Below are 13,341 nucleotides of genomic sequence, written 5' to 3' on the forward strand. Positions count from 1 at the left end.
TCCCATGAAGAGGAAAGGAGGGACAAGCACATCCACTCTTCTCCAGAAAAGTTCATTTCATAATTAATTACAGAGCTAGAGCTGAGGCTAGAAGCAAATGGCAATTAAGTCAAAGGTCTAAGACACCAGAAAAAAAATGTTATGGAAGTGAAGGGCCAAGTTGGAATAGGAGTAATTCAAGTGCTCTGGTTTTTGTTTTGTTTTTTTTTTTATTCTATTTACATCCACCAAAAAGGCTTTCAAGTATCTTACAATAAAAGAACACACATAAAAATTTAAAAGACAATTTAAAACCACAGAAATATAAATATATCAAATAAACTAGGACAAATGCCTGTTAAATGGGTATTAAATAGATCTCTGAGCTTCCTGACATCCATGGCAAAAACAGAAACAGATATATAAAAACTTAAACAAAATTCTAACATATATATAATTTTACAGTGTCATTATTCCCTTCCTTTCTTCTGAGTTGTTACAGAAATAATATCTTACCATATATTAAAAACAACTTTAGAAGTTATCCCCAAGTATCTTAATTTTTGGCAGTCTCTGTTAATAGATCTTTTTTCTTTTACATGATTATAATTATATTATCTATAAATCATTAACTTACCAATAATCAGCAATATTACAATCACTGGGAATAAAGTTTACTGTATTTAAAGGGGCCACAAAATAACTTTTCTGTCCTGGTCTATTGTAAGATATGCTGTTAAAACAAATCAGTAGTCTTACCTCATTAATATGCTTATATGTTTTGATCAAGTCAACAGAAAGTTTTCTCAAGGGAGCAGTTGCTGGATCACGGAAGGTTTGGGGCATCCGCCTCTGTAACATGACAATATCAGGCATCACCTTAAATAGACAGAAAAAACTAGCACTTTAACTATACTTCACTGGTATAAATCCCTTCTCTTCTGCAACCTGTGTGTATGTATTAAAAAAAAAAAGACAACTACATTAGAAGATTATACATCCTCTCTCAGTTATCTCTTTCAACCGGATTCCAATGAGGACAACCACTGGAACAAATAAATGAAATTAGAAGATAATGTGCCAGCTGCCCAAGGCTTTCGATCTTGTTCCTCAGATTAAACAGTAGGAGCAGACCCCCGGGGGCCAGGAGACACACAGGATGCTGCCCAAAGAGGGCTTCTCCACCATACAAGGAAAAGCTCCTGAATTATTCCTAAAGCCTCACTTGGTTGACAGCAGGCAAAGACAAAGACAAACCCCACGTTTGGCTTCCCAGGACAGGATTTCAGGACCCACTTGGCCCCACGAAGCAAAGCAAGGCGGCCATGGAGCAGGAGCAGAGCATGGCACTGCAGAAGTGCAGCTCCCAGCACCCCCAGACTCTAGCTGAGAGTACTTGTTTCTTTCTTTTTTTTTTAAAGTGGGCTCCCCGTTCTTGAGATCAAGACCTGAGCTAGGATCAAGAGTCAGACACTTAACCAACTGAGCCACCCAGGAGCCCCTGCACTTGTTTTTTTTTTTTAACACAACTGAGGAAAACATTCTCATGATAACATGCCCGACCTTACCCTCCATATTCCCTTTCCCCCTTAGCACCTATCACCACCTGATATACTATATTTACTCATTACTGGTTTTAGTTTTTTCTCCTTCTCCTTCCACTACACGAAAAACTCCATGAGGTCAGGGATTCCTTTGTTCAGCGTTGTATTCCCTTTGCCTAAAACAGTGGTGGGCACATAGATGTTTAATAAATATCTGTTGAATAAACAAATGAATCCATTATACCAAAATCTCTACTTACAATTACATTAGGAGCTGATCACAAATAAGTTGCAGAAAACACCTTAAAGCTCATGAAACTTTTAAAAACTAATTTCAACCATATTCCATTAACAACCCTCCCTAACCCCGCCCTAATTCTAAACTGCATCTCCTTCATCATCCAATAGGTAGTCAGAGTTCAACTGTGAGCTTCCTGCTAGATGGGGGATAGAGCAGAGACCACCCTCCATACACATACTGAAATGGCATGTCAATGATCCTGGACTACTGTTCATACCCTACTCTTCCACCAGTAAAGGGGTCCCAACTAGGATCAACAGATCCTCAAAACCAATTAATTATATCAAGGTACCTACAGTCACCACCACTAGCCATCCATGGGTTCCTGTCTAGCTCTCACAGACACTGAAGCCAGGAAAATCTACTGAGCCAGAAGCCCCTAGAGCACAGCCCCTCTCCAAGGATGCTCAGGTCAATTTGACGTGCTGAGAGACAGCAAATGCATCATACCAAGGCCTCACAGAAATGTCTGGAGTTTTGGGATAATTAACCAACTTAACCCACACTAACTAAAAAGAGAGTTGTCTGTAAGGTGACAGTGGACCTAACAGGAAAGAATCACCATCCCCTTGGTATGAAAAGATGGAATGATCATGGCAGTTTCCCAGGTACATGTTCTCTGAAACCAATATTAATTTCAGTTTCCTCTGCCTCTATACTCAAACTCTAAAAAGCTGTTATCCAGATGGCAAATTTACTGAATTACTATAGTAAGTTAGTAATTATCTTTTCTCATGATCCTCTCCTCCTTAAGGTTCCAAATAAGGTTTAAGGGGGTAAAAATCTTCAGTGGTTATAACTACTTATCTGAAAAGATAGCAGCAATTAATAAGTAAATCTGAATTACTGAATTTTTCAAATATATACAGTTTCATTTTGCTAAATATAAAGAGTATGTACAGTGAGGTTCACAGGACATTTTATTCTTATACTATTCCTTAGAGATGTAATTTAATGAATAAACAATATTGGTAATAAGCATGTCAATTATTTTTATGTTAATGAATGCTATAAGCATTTAAAATACTGGAAAAGGTTTCCCTTCACAAATTTCCTTTTTTATTTTTTAAGACCCTGGCATTGTTTTCATGCAGGGAATTTACTCCAACAAGACCCTTCTTGGGAGTGCTGGAACGCAGCCACACCCCACTATGAGGTCTCACAGAACCTCAACCAGTGAGGTATTATGTTACTACTGTAAGAGAAGTTGACAGGAGGTATAACTGTTAGAAACAAATGATTGCTTAAGTCATTAATAATAAAGTTAGAGTAGCAAGTATTTGCTACACACTCTATTAGGAGCATACATATTTTTGCATCTCTCATATAATCCTCTCAACAATCTCCTGAGAATGCGTAGTTTTCCTGTCACCAGCTTACAAATGCGAAACCCAAGTCTCTGATGTGAACTGCTTGCCCAAAAGCTCCCCAGCTCATAGAGAGCACAGGTAAGATGGGATCCGAGATCCTGCAAAGTCCCAGGCTCTACACCGTAACACTAGGCCAAGAGGTCCTGGTCATGTTTAGGCCTCCATTGTAACCCTTTTAGTTGAGTCATTTTTAGGCTACTTGTAGGACAACATAATTGAGTTATGCTTAATAAACACCAACAAAATAAGCATATGAATTTATTAAAAAGTCATATACAAAACTGTGAATGTGTTTTAAGTTTTTAACTTGCCCATCTACAATTCCACTGGTATTTCAAACATCTGAAAAACAGAACCAGTGACTACATCTTTCCACGAATAATTATTCTCACTCAACACACCAAAATCACACAATCAAGACACCAATTTTTAATATACAGGACATACAAGAAACTGGATAGGAACATAATTTTGACTGAGTAACGATGGTTTTCCCGCGCTCAATAGGAGCGTGTGCCGTGTGCTTGCCATTTTATAAAATATCGCTAACCTCTTTCCAAAGTTGGCCAACTCTGCCTATGAGGCCAAATGATTAGCTAATTCTAAATACCTTACTTTTCTTATGTAGTTCTCACAATAGAAATTACTACTTCAGGAGCATCTGTATACATAAACCAGATGTGTTCTGCCCACAAACAATCGGCCTTCAGACCAGACTACATTTCATTGTTTCAAATGGCACCTTGTACAGAGCAAGTGCCCAAACTATATGGGAAGAACAAACTAAATAACACTCCCTTCACTAACTTTCATTGTGATTTCATGTTAGGTAGTCAAATCTTCTGTGTTTTGATACTGTGCTGCTATAAGCACAAATCCACATTTAGGAAAAAACATTTCCAAACACTCCGTTACACATCTTCACTGGATTCAAGGCTGGCCCCTAAGCATTTATTGCTTTCTCCCTTTCCTGCTTATCATCACAAAGCCAGAAGAATGTAGAGGAACAGAGCAAGCTCCCTTCTTCCCTTCCACAGTTAGAAGAAAACCCATGGTGTTCAGAGAACCCAGGAAGGAGCTCATCAGGCTGCAAGTGGCTGCTCCCGTCCCTCAGCCGCCCCAAGTGTCCCCACAGCAAAATGGCAAGTTGATGAGCTATCCTACTGTTGCCTCAAGCTATCTGGCTCTGGAGTTAGAAAAACCCACATCCCCAGTGCTCACAGTTCTTGGACCTTTCTGGGTGCAAACACAGATCACAAAGTGAAGAAAAGCACAGTTTGCATACCCTGCTTAAATGAGTTACAAGAGCTAAAACAATCTTTTTTTTTTTTCTTGAAAAGATTCCATAGTGTAAGCTGCAGGAATTTATTTAAAAACTGTTTTCTTCAGTGTGGAGGTGCCTCAAAAAATTAAAAATAGAGCTACCCTATGACCCAGCAATTGCATTCCTGGGTATTTACCCCAAAGATACAGATGTAGTGAAAAGAAGGAGCACCTGCACCCCAATGTTCATAGTGACAATGTCCACAACAGCCAAACTGTGGAAAGAACCAAGATGCCCTTCAACAGATGAATGGATAAAGAAGATGTGGTCCATATATACAATGGAATATTACTCAGCCATCAGAAAGGATGAATACCCAACTTTTGCATCAACATGGATGGGACTGGAGGAGATTATGCTAAGTGAAATAAGTCAAGCAGAGAAAGTCATTATCATATGGTTTCACTTATTTGTGGAACATAAGGAATAGCATGGAGGACATTAGGAGAAGGAAGGGAAAAATGAAGCGGGGGAATCAGAGGGAGAGATGAACCATGAGAGACTATGGACTCCAGAAAACAAACTGAGGGTTCTAGAGGGGAGGGGGGTGGGGGGATGGGTTAGCCCGGTGATGGGTATTAAAGAGGGCACGTACTGCATGGAGCACTGGGTGTTACACGCAAACAATGAATCGTGGATCATTACATCAAAAGCTAATGATGTATTGTATGGTGAATAACATAACGTAACAAAATAAAATTTTAAATTTAAAAAAATAAATAAAAACTGTTTTCTAGCTTAATAATACCCAACTCTATCCATTTCATTTATATTTATCTCATATTTTCATATATAATGAAGAATCAGGAACACTATTTTCTGCCTTCCTTGCTACTGTGAGAGCCACCGACGCAGCTGAAAACCACAGGCAGCACAAACCCAGAGTTACCGGCAGAGGCTAAGAACCATGGAAGGTACCATGAAAATGCTCACGGCTCAAAGCGACTGAGCATTCCTAACATCAAGCACAGTTTTCTACAATTACTTTTACTACATTTCGCTTGCTTCCTAAATTTATCTTTTGAACAAAACTGGGTTTAAAAACTTGTATAAAACACACCACTCATACAACCAGAAATAAAATGTTAAAGTTAGCTCATTTCAATTACTTGTTCAATAAATCTTTTGGGGGGGGAGGGGAAGAAAAAAAACCCTGATAGGATGATTAATAAGAAACCATTGAAATCAAGTAATAAAATTACAGAAGTTTACAGCTAGACTTAAGTTTAGAGAAATTTAGGTTTGGAGGGGGGGTTATAGTCTAAGGTCCCAATCTTACATTCAAGGAACAGACAGAAGGGCCCATGTGACCTGACTCACCTCACACAACTACATCATGAGTCAAGACCTTGAGCCCATGTCTTAGGACTTGCAGAACATACCCTATCAGCACACAGTTTTAGTGTTTTACACTTCAGTTACAAGAAAAACCTCTTCTAATCTGCCTCATTAGGTTCAGAAATTTCTGGGGTTGGTAGAAATATCTGGCTGAATACTGTTACTTAAAAGACATTCTTTTTACATCATATGAATCTTTAAAAATATTTTATAACTTAAAATGGAAATACTAAAGGAATTATTTATTTAAAACCACCCACAAATGTTAGCTGTATCTAAAAACAGGTACTGCACTAACTGAATTACCTACTACAATAATAAAACCACAAAGTAACTCTAAAGGACTGGAATTTTTTCTAGCCCTCCGTAGACACCGGTGTTACAGAACAGAAGAGCAGTGTGTCTAAGAAGAAAAGAACCTGGCCTGGACCTCCAAGTCTACTGCTTCAACACTTGGAGAAGTCACAGACGGGAGCTTAGTCTGTTCAGCTGTAAAATATTAAAAACAGGCGTCCTGCCTCAGAGGCTGCTTTTTGAACTGAGAAAATGAATCCAAACATACCGTTTCTTAAAAGTACAGGTGACTCTTGAACAATGCGGGAGTTAGGAACACCAGCCCCCCACCCCATGCAATTGAAAATCCATGCGTAACTTCTGACTCTCCAAAAACTTAGTTACTAATAGCCTACTGCTGGCCAGAAGCCTTGCCAATAAACAGCTGATTAACACATACTTCGTTTATTATACACTCTATTCTTACAATAAAGTAAGCTAGAGAACGGAAACTATTACTAAGAAAATCCTAAGGAAGAAAAATACATTTACATTACTGTATTTATCAAAAAAATCCACGTATAAGTGGGTTCGCTCAATTCAAACCTGTTGTTCAAGGGCCAACTGTACAATGCAAATGACTCGCTGTGCTATTACTACTTTTTGGATGTCCACAGAACTTTCTTCTGGTATACAAACGCTTTCCAGCTTTGAACATTCGACCAACTGCTCCAATTCTCAAACATACACCTTCTCAATTTACTACATAAAGCAAATTCTTAAGTCTTGCCATAATTCAACTTACCATTAACTATGAATGTTATTCACACGCTTCATACATTTTATAAATGCAAAGCCAGATCAACTACTGACAAAAATCTTAATACATACAAGGGATGCCCCCTAATCATAATGTTACTTTACTATAGCCAATTTCATTAAAACCATATACTACTGAATTAGAAATAAAGCACATTTCCTTCAAATAATCCAGCATAAGAAATACATTGAAATTTTCCAAGTTTTTGATCATTTGATATATTAAATGACTTAAAGAAAACAGTGGCAACCCCAATTCCTAAGTGCATGGAAAAAATCCTTGGTCAGCGTTCATCATACCCTCCATCCCAGTGCGGAAAGAAATTTTACCTCAACCATAGTTAGTAAAAAAAAATTCTCCCAAACCAAAAATCAATGTAGTGATGAATGCAGTTAATTCAGGAAATATTATGAATGCACACCTACACATTTGCACATACGAATACGTGTATGTATAGCGAGAGATTTCTACACTTACTCTGTTAACTACCCATTTAAAAAAAAAAAAAAAACAGCTGATTCTCTAGTCTGAATATTAAAATGACCAGCAAGGTTAATTCACATTACATTTTTTTTTTTCATTTTAAGAAGTTTCGTACTATAATAAATGTGCACTAAAGTAGTTTATAACAGCATAAAATCAGCTCTGTAAGTTTGTGATAATGGAATCTGACTTGTTTTCCTATAACTTTGTTTTTCTACTTACCCCCTTTTCATAAAAATAAGCTTCCAGTTTCTTCATTTGAACTAATATTCTTTAAAAATAACTTTTTCCCTCCCTATTACAGAATGAGAGAATGTGGTTATGGTTTATGAGTATTTTTTAATTAAGTGGGATACACAGAAAAAAGAAAAAGCCAACACACTTTTTAATGCATACTTATCATCTCTCATCAATCCAGAATCTCATGTGGCATGTAAAACTGAAAACCATTAAACCATTTTTGTGTATTTACTGTTCTCCCATTTTAAGGAATAAACTACCACACCAACAAACAACTTCTGATATGTCATAAACTTACCTGGTTAGTTAGAGGTTGCTGAATCTGGTCAGAATAAGATAAGGCAGAAACCTGTTGGTCACTTATGTTTGGCTGGCGACGGTCACTGTACTGATGTGAATGGGGCATCTGTCCAGCCATCTGAAGGCCAGCAGCATGGAATGAAAATGACGGTGCAAGCCGAACAGATGAAGGTTTGCATGCTGAAGTCTCTCCTCCTACGAGAAGACAACAAGTGAAGTTGAAAGGATGTATTTATATCCTAATGTCTGCATCTTTTGACCTATATGATAGTTCCTTCCATAAGGACCTTAGGATGTTCGAACATATTAAAAACTTCTAAAACTACAAAGTGCAAACAAGAAACTACACTTGACACAACAGTTCTGTTAAACGGTATAAAATATAGTGATTTAAGTGAGTGTCTATAAATCTGAAGCAAGAGAAAATCTTAAGTAAATCTTTTTGTAAAGCAATAGGAATAACAACCCTTAATACTTATTTTCACTTATGAGATTTTCATCGAGAACTGTTAAGCTGCGCAAGAATATCTGATTTCTTGAGAAAGGCCTCTCCGATGGATCAGCTCCTTTGAAACCAATTCAAAGGAACACTGCTGAGATGCTGCTTTGCACCTGCCAGGTGTATGCAATCAATATTCCAGCATCCCCCAAACCAAGTGAAAGATCTGTCTTAACGGTGCTCGCCACTGACACCAGTAATTAAAAGTTGAGCATACAAACACACAGGCACAAATTCACAGGATGCTGGATTCCTCCAAACTCTTCGACACAGTCCTAAGAGCACCCAGACCTGGCAAGCTCACTGCAAGTGTGAATGGCCAATAATTATCCCACAAGTAGGCTGGGACCGCACTCATGATTTTCATCGTAGACATGGAAAATTAACACTTGGTCAAAAGCATTTAGTAGTTAATTAATAAAAGTTAATTCTTCCTTTAAAAAAAGAAAGAAAAGAAAAAAGAACTTTCTTCCTAAATTTAACCACACTTTTAATCACAGACTAAAGCCAAAATGCGAAGTGCCAAACCCTGGTCAACAAACTGAGGACCCAGAATTCCGGTGCTTGTCTTCCTGAATACACCAGCTAACTGCAACCATACAACAGACCATACCGTTCAGCACCAGGGTGCTCTTGCTAACGTACTGTTTCAGACATACAACAGCGCTGGCCCAACAGTGCAGAGCACGGATGTTCAGCCAGACTGCTGCAGTCTGAAATTCCAGCTCCACGCTTACTGACTCTGTGGCCTTGCACACCTAACTTCCTAAAAAATTAGAGTAATATCCACCTCAAAAGCCTGTGGTGAAGGTTAAGTGCTTTCATATGTGTAAAATACTTAGAATAGCTCTGGCAATTAATAAATGGCCCAATATTGGCTGCAACTGCTGTATTGTGATGTAAAGAATAGAGAGAGTACCCACTTTTGTGGGGTTAACAACCTCTAATGGAATGTCACACAGACTCCCCAAACTGAAGAGAACAAAGCTCAATTCTCTCAAAATACAAGTTCCACTTCTATTTTCTACCACAGCAAATGACACCGTCTTCCACCCAGTCAATCAGAATCAAAGCTCCTGGAGTCCAGTGAGAGTTCTTTTCCTTCACAGACTAACCTCATGCAAATAGCCGCCCAATCTTGCTGGTTCTACCTCCCATAACATTCAAATACAGTCACTTCTCAGCTCCAGTAACCCAGTAACCCATGCCTCACTTAGAGGACTAAAACAGATTCCTAAAAGCTCTTTTTATCTTTACTCTGCCCATTTCTGTTTTCTTCAGGAAGATACTAGAGTGACTTCTCCAAAGTGCACATCTCAAGGCCTCCACCCCCACTGAAACGGGACTATAACCTGCCTTGGCACGCCTTCAGACCTTAGCTTCTGTCTCCCTCCATCACAGCATGAGGTCCTTAACGCACCCACAGTACATGATCAATAAATATCTGCTGAATAAGTAAAATGACAGTGTTACTATCATCAAAGATGGGGCAAGTTTCTAAACATTTCATTACTCATACTAAAAAATACAGTCAATTTAATTACAGTCAATTTAATTACATAATTAACAACGTTGTTCAGTTAAAAAAAAAAACAAAACTGGGGGGGGAGCACCTGTGTAGCTCTGTCGGTTAAATGTCTGCCTTCAGCTCAGGTCATGGTAGGTGGGCTCTCTCCTCAGCGAGGAGGCTGCTTCTCCCTCTCACTCTCCCTCTGTGCTCTCTCTCAAATAAATAAATAAAATCTTTTTTAAAACACTGGGAATTTATCATAAGGATATAATCGAGGACGCTCACAAAGACAGGGAAGAATGTTTATCCTGGTATCGTCTACAACAGCAAAAAAAAAAAAAGGAAACCTAAATGTCAAGTAATGGAGGGAAAGGGAGGCTTCACATTTGCGTGTTAAAATCACAAAAAAACGGGGAAGGAATATAAACATATATAAAAAAGATTGAGTTCTTTGATACATATATAGCTCTTATAAATAAACCGTAAAAACAGTAAGGCCCTAAATGACAAATTACTTAACCACTCTAGGTCTTAGTTTCCCTATCTATGCAGCAGAGTTATTATTATACTAACCCTATTCCCTTAGGTCTATTATGAAGTTTTTTAAAATAAGACACCACAAGTAAGCCATGAATAATGGATCCTAGTACTTGAATAAAATATTAGCTTCTATTATCAATGTCATTATTACAGACTATGTTTAAACTTACTTATAATATATAGAAATAAGTATAAAATCATTAGTATACAGCTTAAATAATTATCAATTGAACCTGTGACAAGGAAAAAAAAAAAAAGGCCATCATGCCAGAAACCCCCCAACACCACTCCATGACCCTCTCAATCAATACCCAATTTCCTCTACCCCAAAGTTACTATCTTGACCTCCAAAACCAGATTAGTTATAACTCTACATAAATGGGTTTGTTCACTTCATGTTATAAGTTGTGGTTTATTCATTATCATTACTTTTTGGTATCCCATCATGTGAACATGTGATGATTTACTTATCTCTTTGACTTCTGATTGACATTTGGATTATTCCTAGTTTAGAGCTATTATAAATAATGCCACTAGGAAGAGTCTTATTAAGTGTCTTTTGGAATATATAGAGATGCTGTTCTGCTGTTTTTCCCCTAGCAGTATATGAAAAATCCCCTCTGTTTCATTCCTTCAGTAACACTTAGAATCATTATTCTTTCTAATTTTCAACCATTACTGGAGGTGTGTAGTGGTACTCCACTAAGAGCTGAACTTATATTTTCCCAGTGACCATGATCATCTTTTGATTTATTTATGGCCAGTTAAATACCCACTTCTGTGAAATGCCCATTCAGGTTGCTTTTCCATTTTTCTATCAAGAAAGTTTTTTTCTTATACATTTCTAAAACTTAAAACATTTTATTTGTAACATATTTTGGGTATGAGCCCTTTATTGGCTATAAGTGGTTTGCATTGTCACCCTCTTAATGGTGTTTTTTAACCAGCACAATCTCTTAATTTTATCACCTTTTGTTTTAGAATTAGTATTTTTGGTGTCCATTTAAGAAATGTTCCCTTATACCAAAGTTATCAAGAAATTCTACATTACCTTCTAGAAGTTCAGTTTCACCATTCACATCCAGATGGACAATGCTCTTGGATTGGATTTCTGTGCATGTGTGCCAAAGGAATCAAGTTCCATTCCCCCGCCACAACCCCAAATGGACATTTGATTGACTCAGGACCAATGATTAAAAAGATGAACTTTCCCTGCTGCTCCGCAATGCCATCTTTATCATAAATGACATGCCCAGGGCGCCTGGGTGGTTCAGTCATTAAGCGTCTGCCTTCCGCTCAGGTCATAATCCCAGGGTCCTGGGATCGAGCCCCACGTTGGGCTCCCTGCTCAGCAGGAAGCCTGCTTCTCCCTCTCCCACTCCCCCTGCTTGTGTTCCTCTCTCATTGTCTCTCTCTGTCAAATAAATAAAATCTTAAAAAAAAATAAATAAATAAACGACATGCCCATATGTGTTTAGATCTGGTTTTAGATTCTCTATTCTGTTCTACTGGACACAGACCTACCTAGATTTCTTAAAACTTTGTGTAAGAACAAGCTAGTTTTAATATCCAGTAGAGAATTTTGTGGTTCCTCAAGAATGGTTTGGTTAGGGGCGCCTAGGTGGCTCAGTTGTTAAGCATCTGCCTTCGGCTCAGGTCATGATCCCGGGGTCCTGGGATGGAGCCCCGCATCGGGCCCCCTGCTCCGTGGGAGGCCTGCTTCTCCCTCTCCCACTCCCCCTGCTTGTGTTTCCGATCTCTCTCTGTGTTTCTGTCAAATAAATAAAATCTTAAAAAAAAAAAAAAAGAATGGTTTGGTCATTCTTAGCCCTTTGCATGCCCATGTATGATTTAGAATTAGCTCATCAAAATCACAAAACAAAAAAAACACATGTTGGCACTGTGGTTGAAACTGCACACTGTCCAATCAATTGACTGCAATTGATCCAATCAATTATGTGCATTAAACTGAACAGTGGACTGTTCAATAGTTTTTTGCAATGATGAATTTATCAGCATTGTCTAATAAGCAGCTACTAGCACTACTAGGCATTTGAACAGTTTTTATTTTTTCCTTCCTAATCCTTATTCTTCCTCTCGCCTTATTCTACTTGCTGTTGTCCCTCTATGATACAGTGATGATCAGAAGAGGAGATATAGGTACCACTGCCTTACTCCCAATCTCAGGAAGTAAGCTTTCAACGTTTCTCTAGTATTGTGGTTACTGTGGGTTTTTAATGGATAACTATTATCAGATGAATCAAGTTCCTTTCCAGTCCTAGTTTGCTAAAAGTTTTTCCTCACAAATGGATGCTGAATTCTATTAAATGCTTTTTCTACACCCATTGAGATGACACCAGTTTTCTGATCTACACTGTTAACACAGTGAAATACACTGACTGATTTTTTAATGTTAAACTGACTTTGCGTTTCCTGGAACACAGTTTGTTCATGATTATCCTTTTTGTGACAATTCACTGATGAAACCACCTGGCTTTAAGAGTTTTCTTTGTGGGTAGTTAAAAGTTAATAATTAAAAGTTGTCTTTCTTTAAGAGGACTACTGAAATTTTGTATTTCCTGGTGTGTCTGTTAAGTTGTAGTTTTCTAATAGTGTATCTTCATCTACATTTCAGACACGCTGGCATCAAGCTCTTCATTATACCCTCTAAGCTTTTCTATCAAGATGTAGGTGTAATTGTAGTGATACCCCTTCAATTCAGCTCTGGTTAATGAGGTCTTCTCCTACTTTGTCATCAGTTTAATCAAAAGTTTACTAATTTTATTAAGTAACCTCTTTTATATAGGGTTTTCTATTTCT

The 13,341-nt window shown here is 37.9% G+C and overlaps 1 protein-coding gene across 12 annotated transcripts in view; it reads right to left on the reverse strand.

The window, feature by feature from the left end:
• Positions 1 to 13,341, reverse strand: part of DYRK1A (dual specificity tyrosine phosphorylation regulated kinase 1A) — a 236,629-nt gene that overhangs the window by 32,613 nt on the left and 190,675 nt on the right. For 10 of the 12 annotated variants that reach the window (XM_054504094.2, XM_064578924.1, XM_045902458.3 and 7 more), the window contains 2 exons: positions 7,971 to 8,167; positions 739 to 858 (listed from right to left, as the gene is read on the reverse strand). In XM_054504094.2, coding sequence (XP_054360069.1) covers positions 739 to 858; positions 7,971 to 8,167 — 317 coding nt within the window. Of the gene's footprint in view, positions 1 to 738; positions 859 to 7,970; positions 8,168 to 9,827; positions 9,919 to 13,341 lie in introns of those variants that run through there. The other 2 variants (XM_054504096.2, XM_054504095.2) reach the window with 2 other exon arrangements.

This window comes from Mirounga angustirostris, unplaced genomic scaffold, assembly GCF_029215605.1.
Source record: "Mirounga angustirostris isolate CCGP_5_RB_7025 unplaced genomic scaffold, mMirAng1.0.hap1 SCAF_1, whole genome shotgun sequence".
Classification (NCBI taxonomy): domain Eukaryota; kingdom Metazoa; phylum Chordata; class Mammalia; order Carnivora; family Phocidae; genus Mirounga; species Mirounga angustirostris.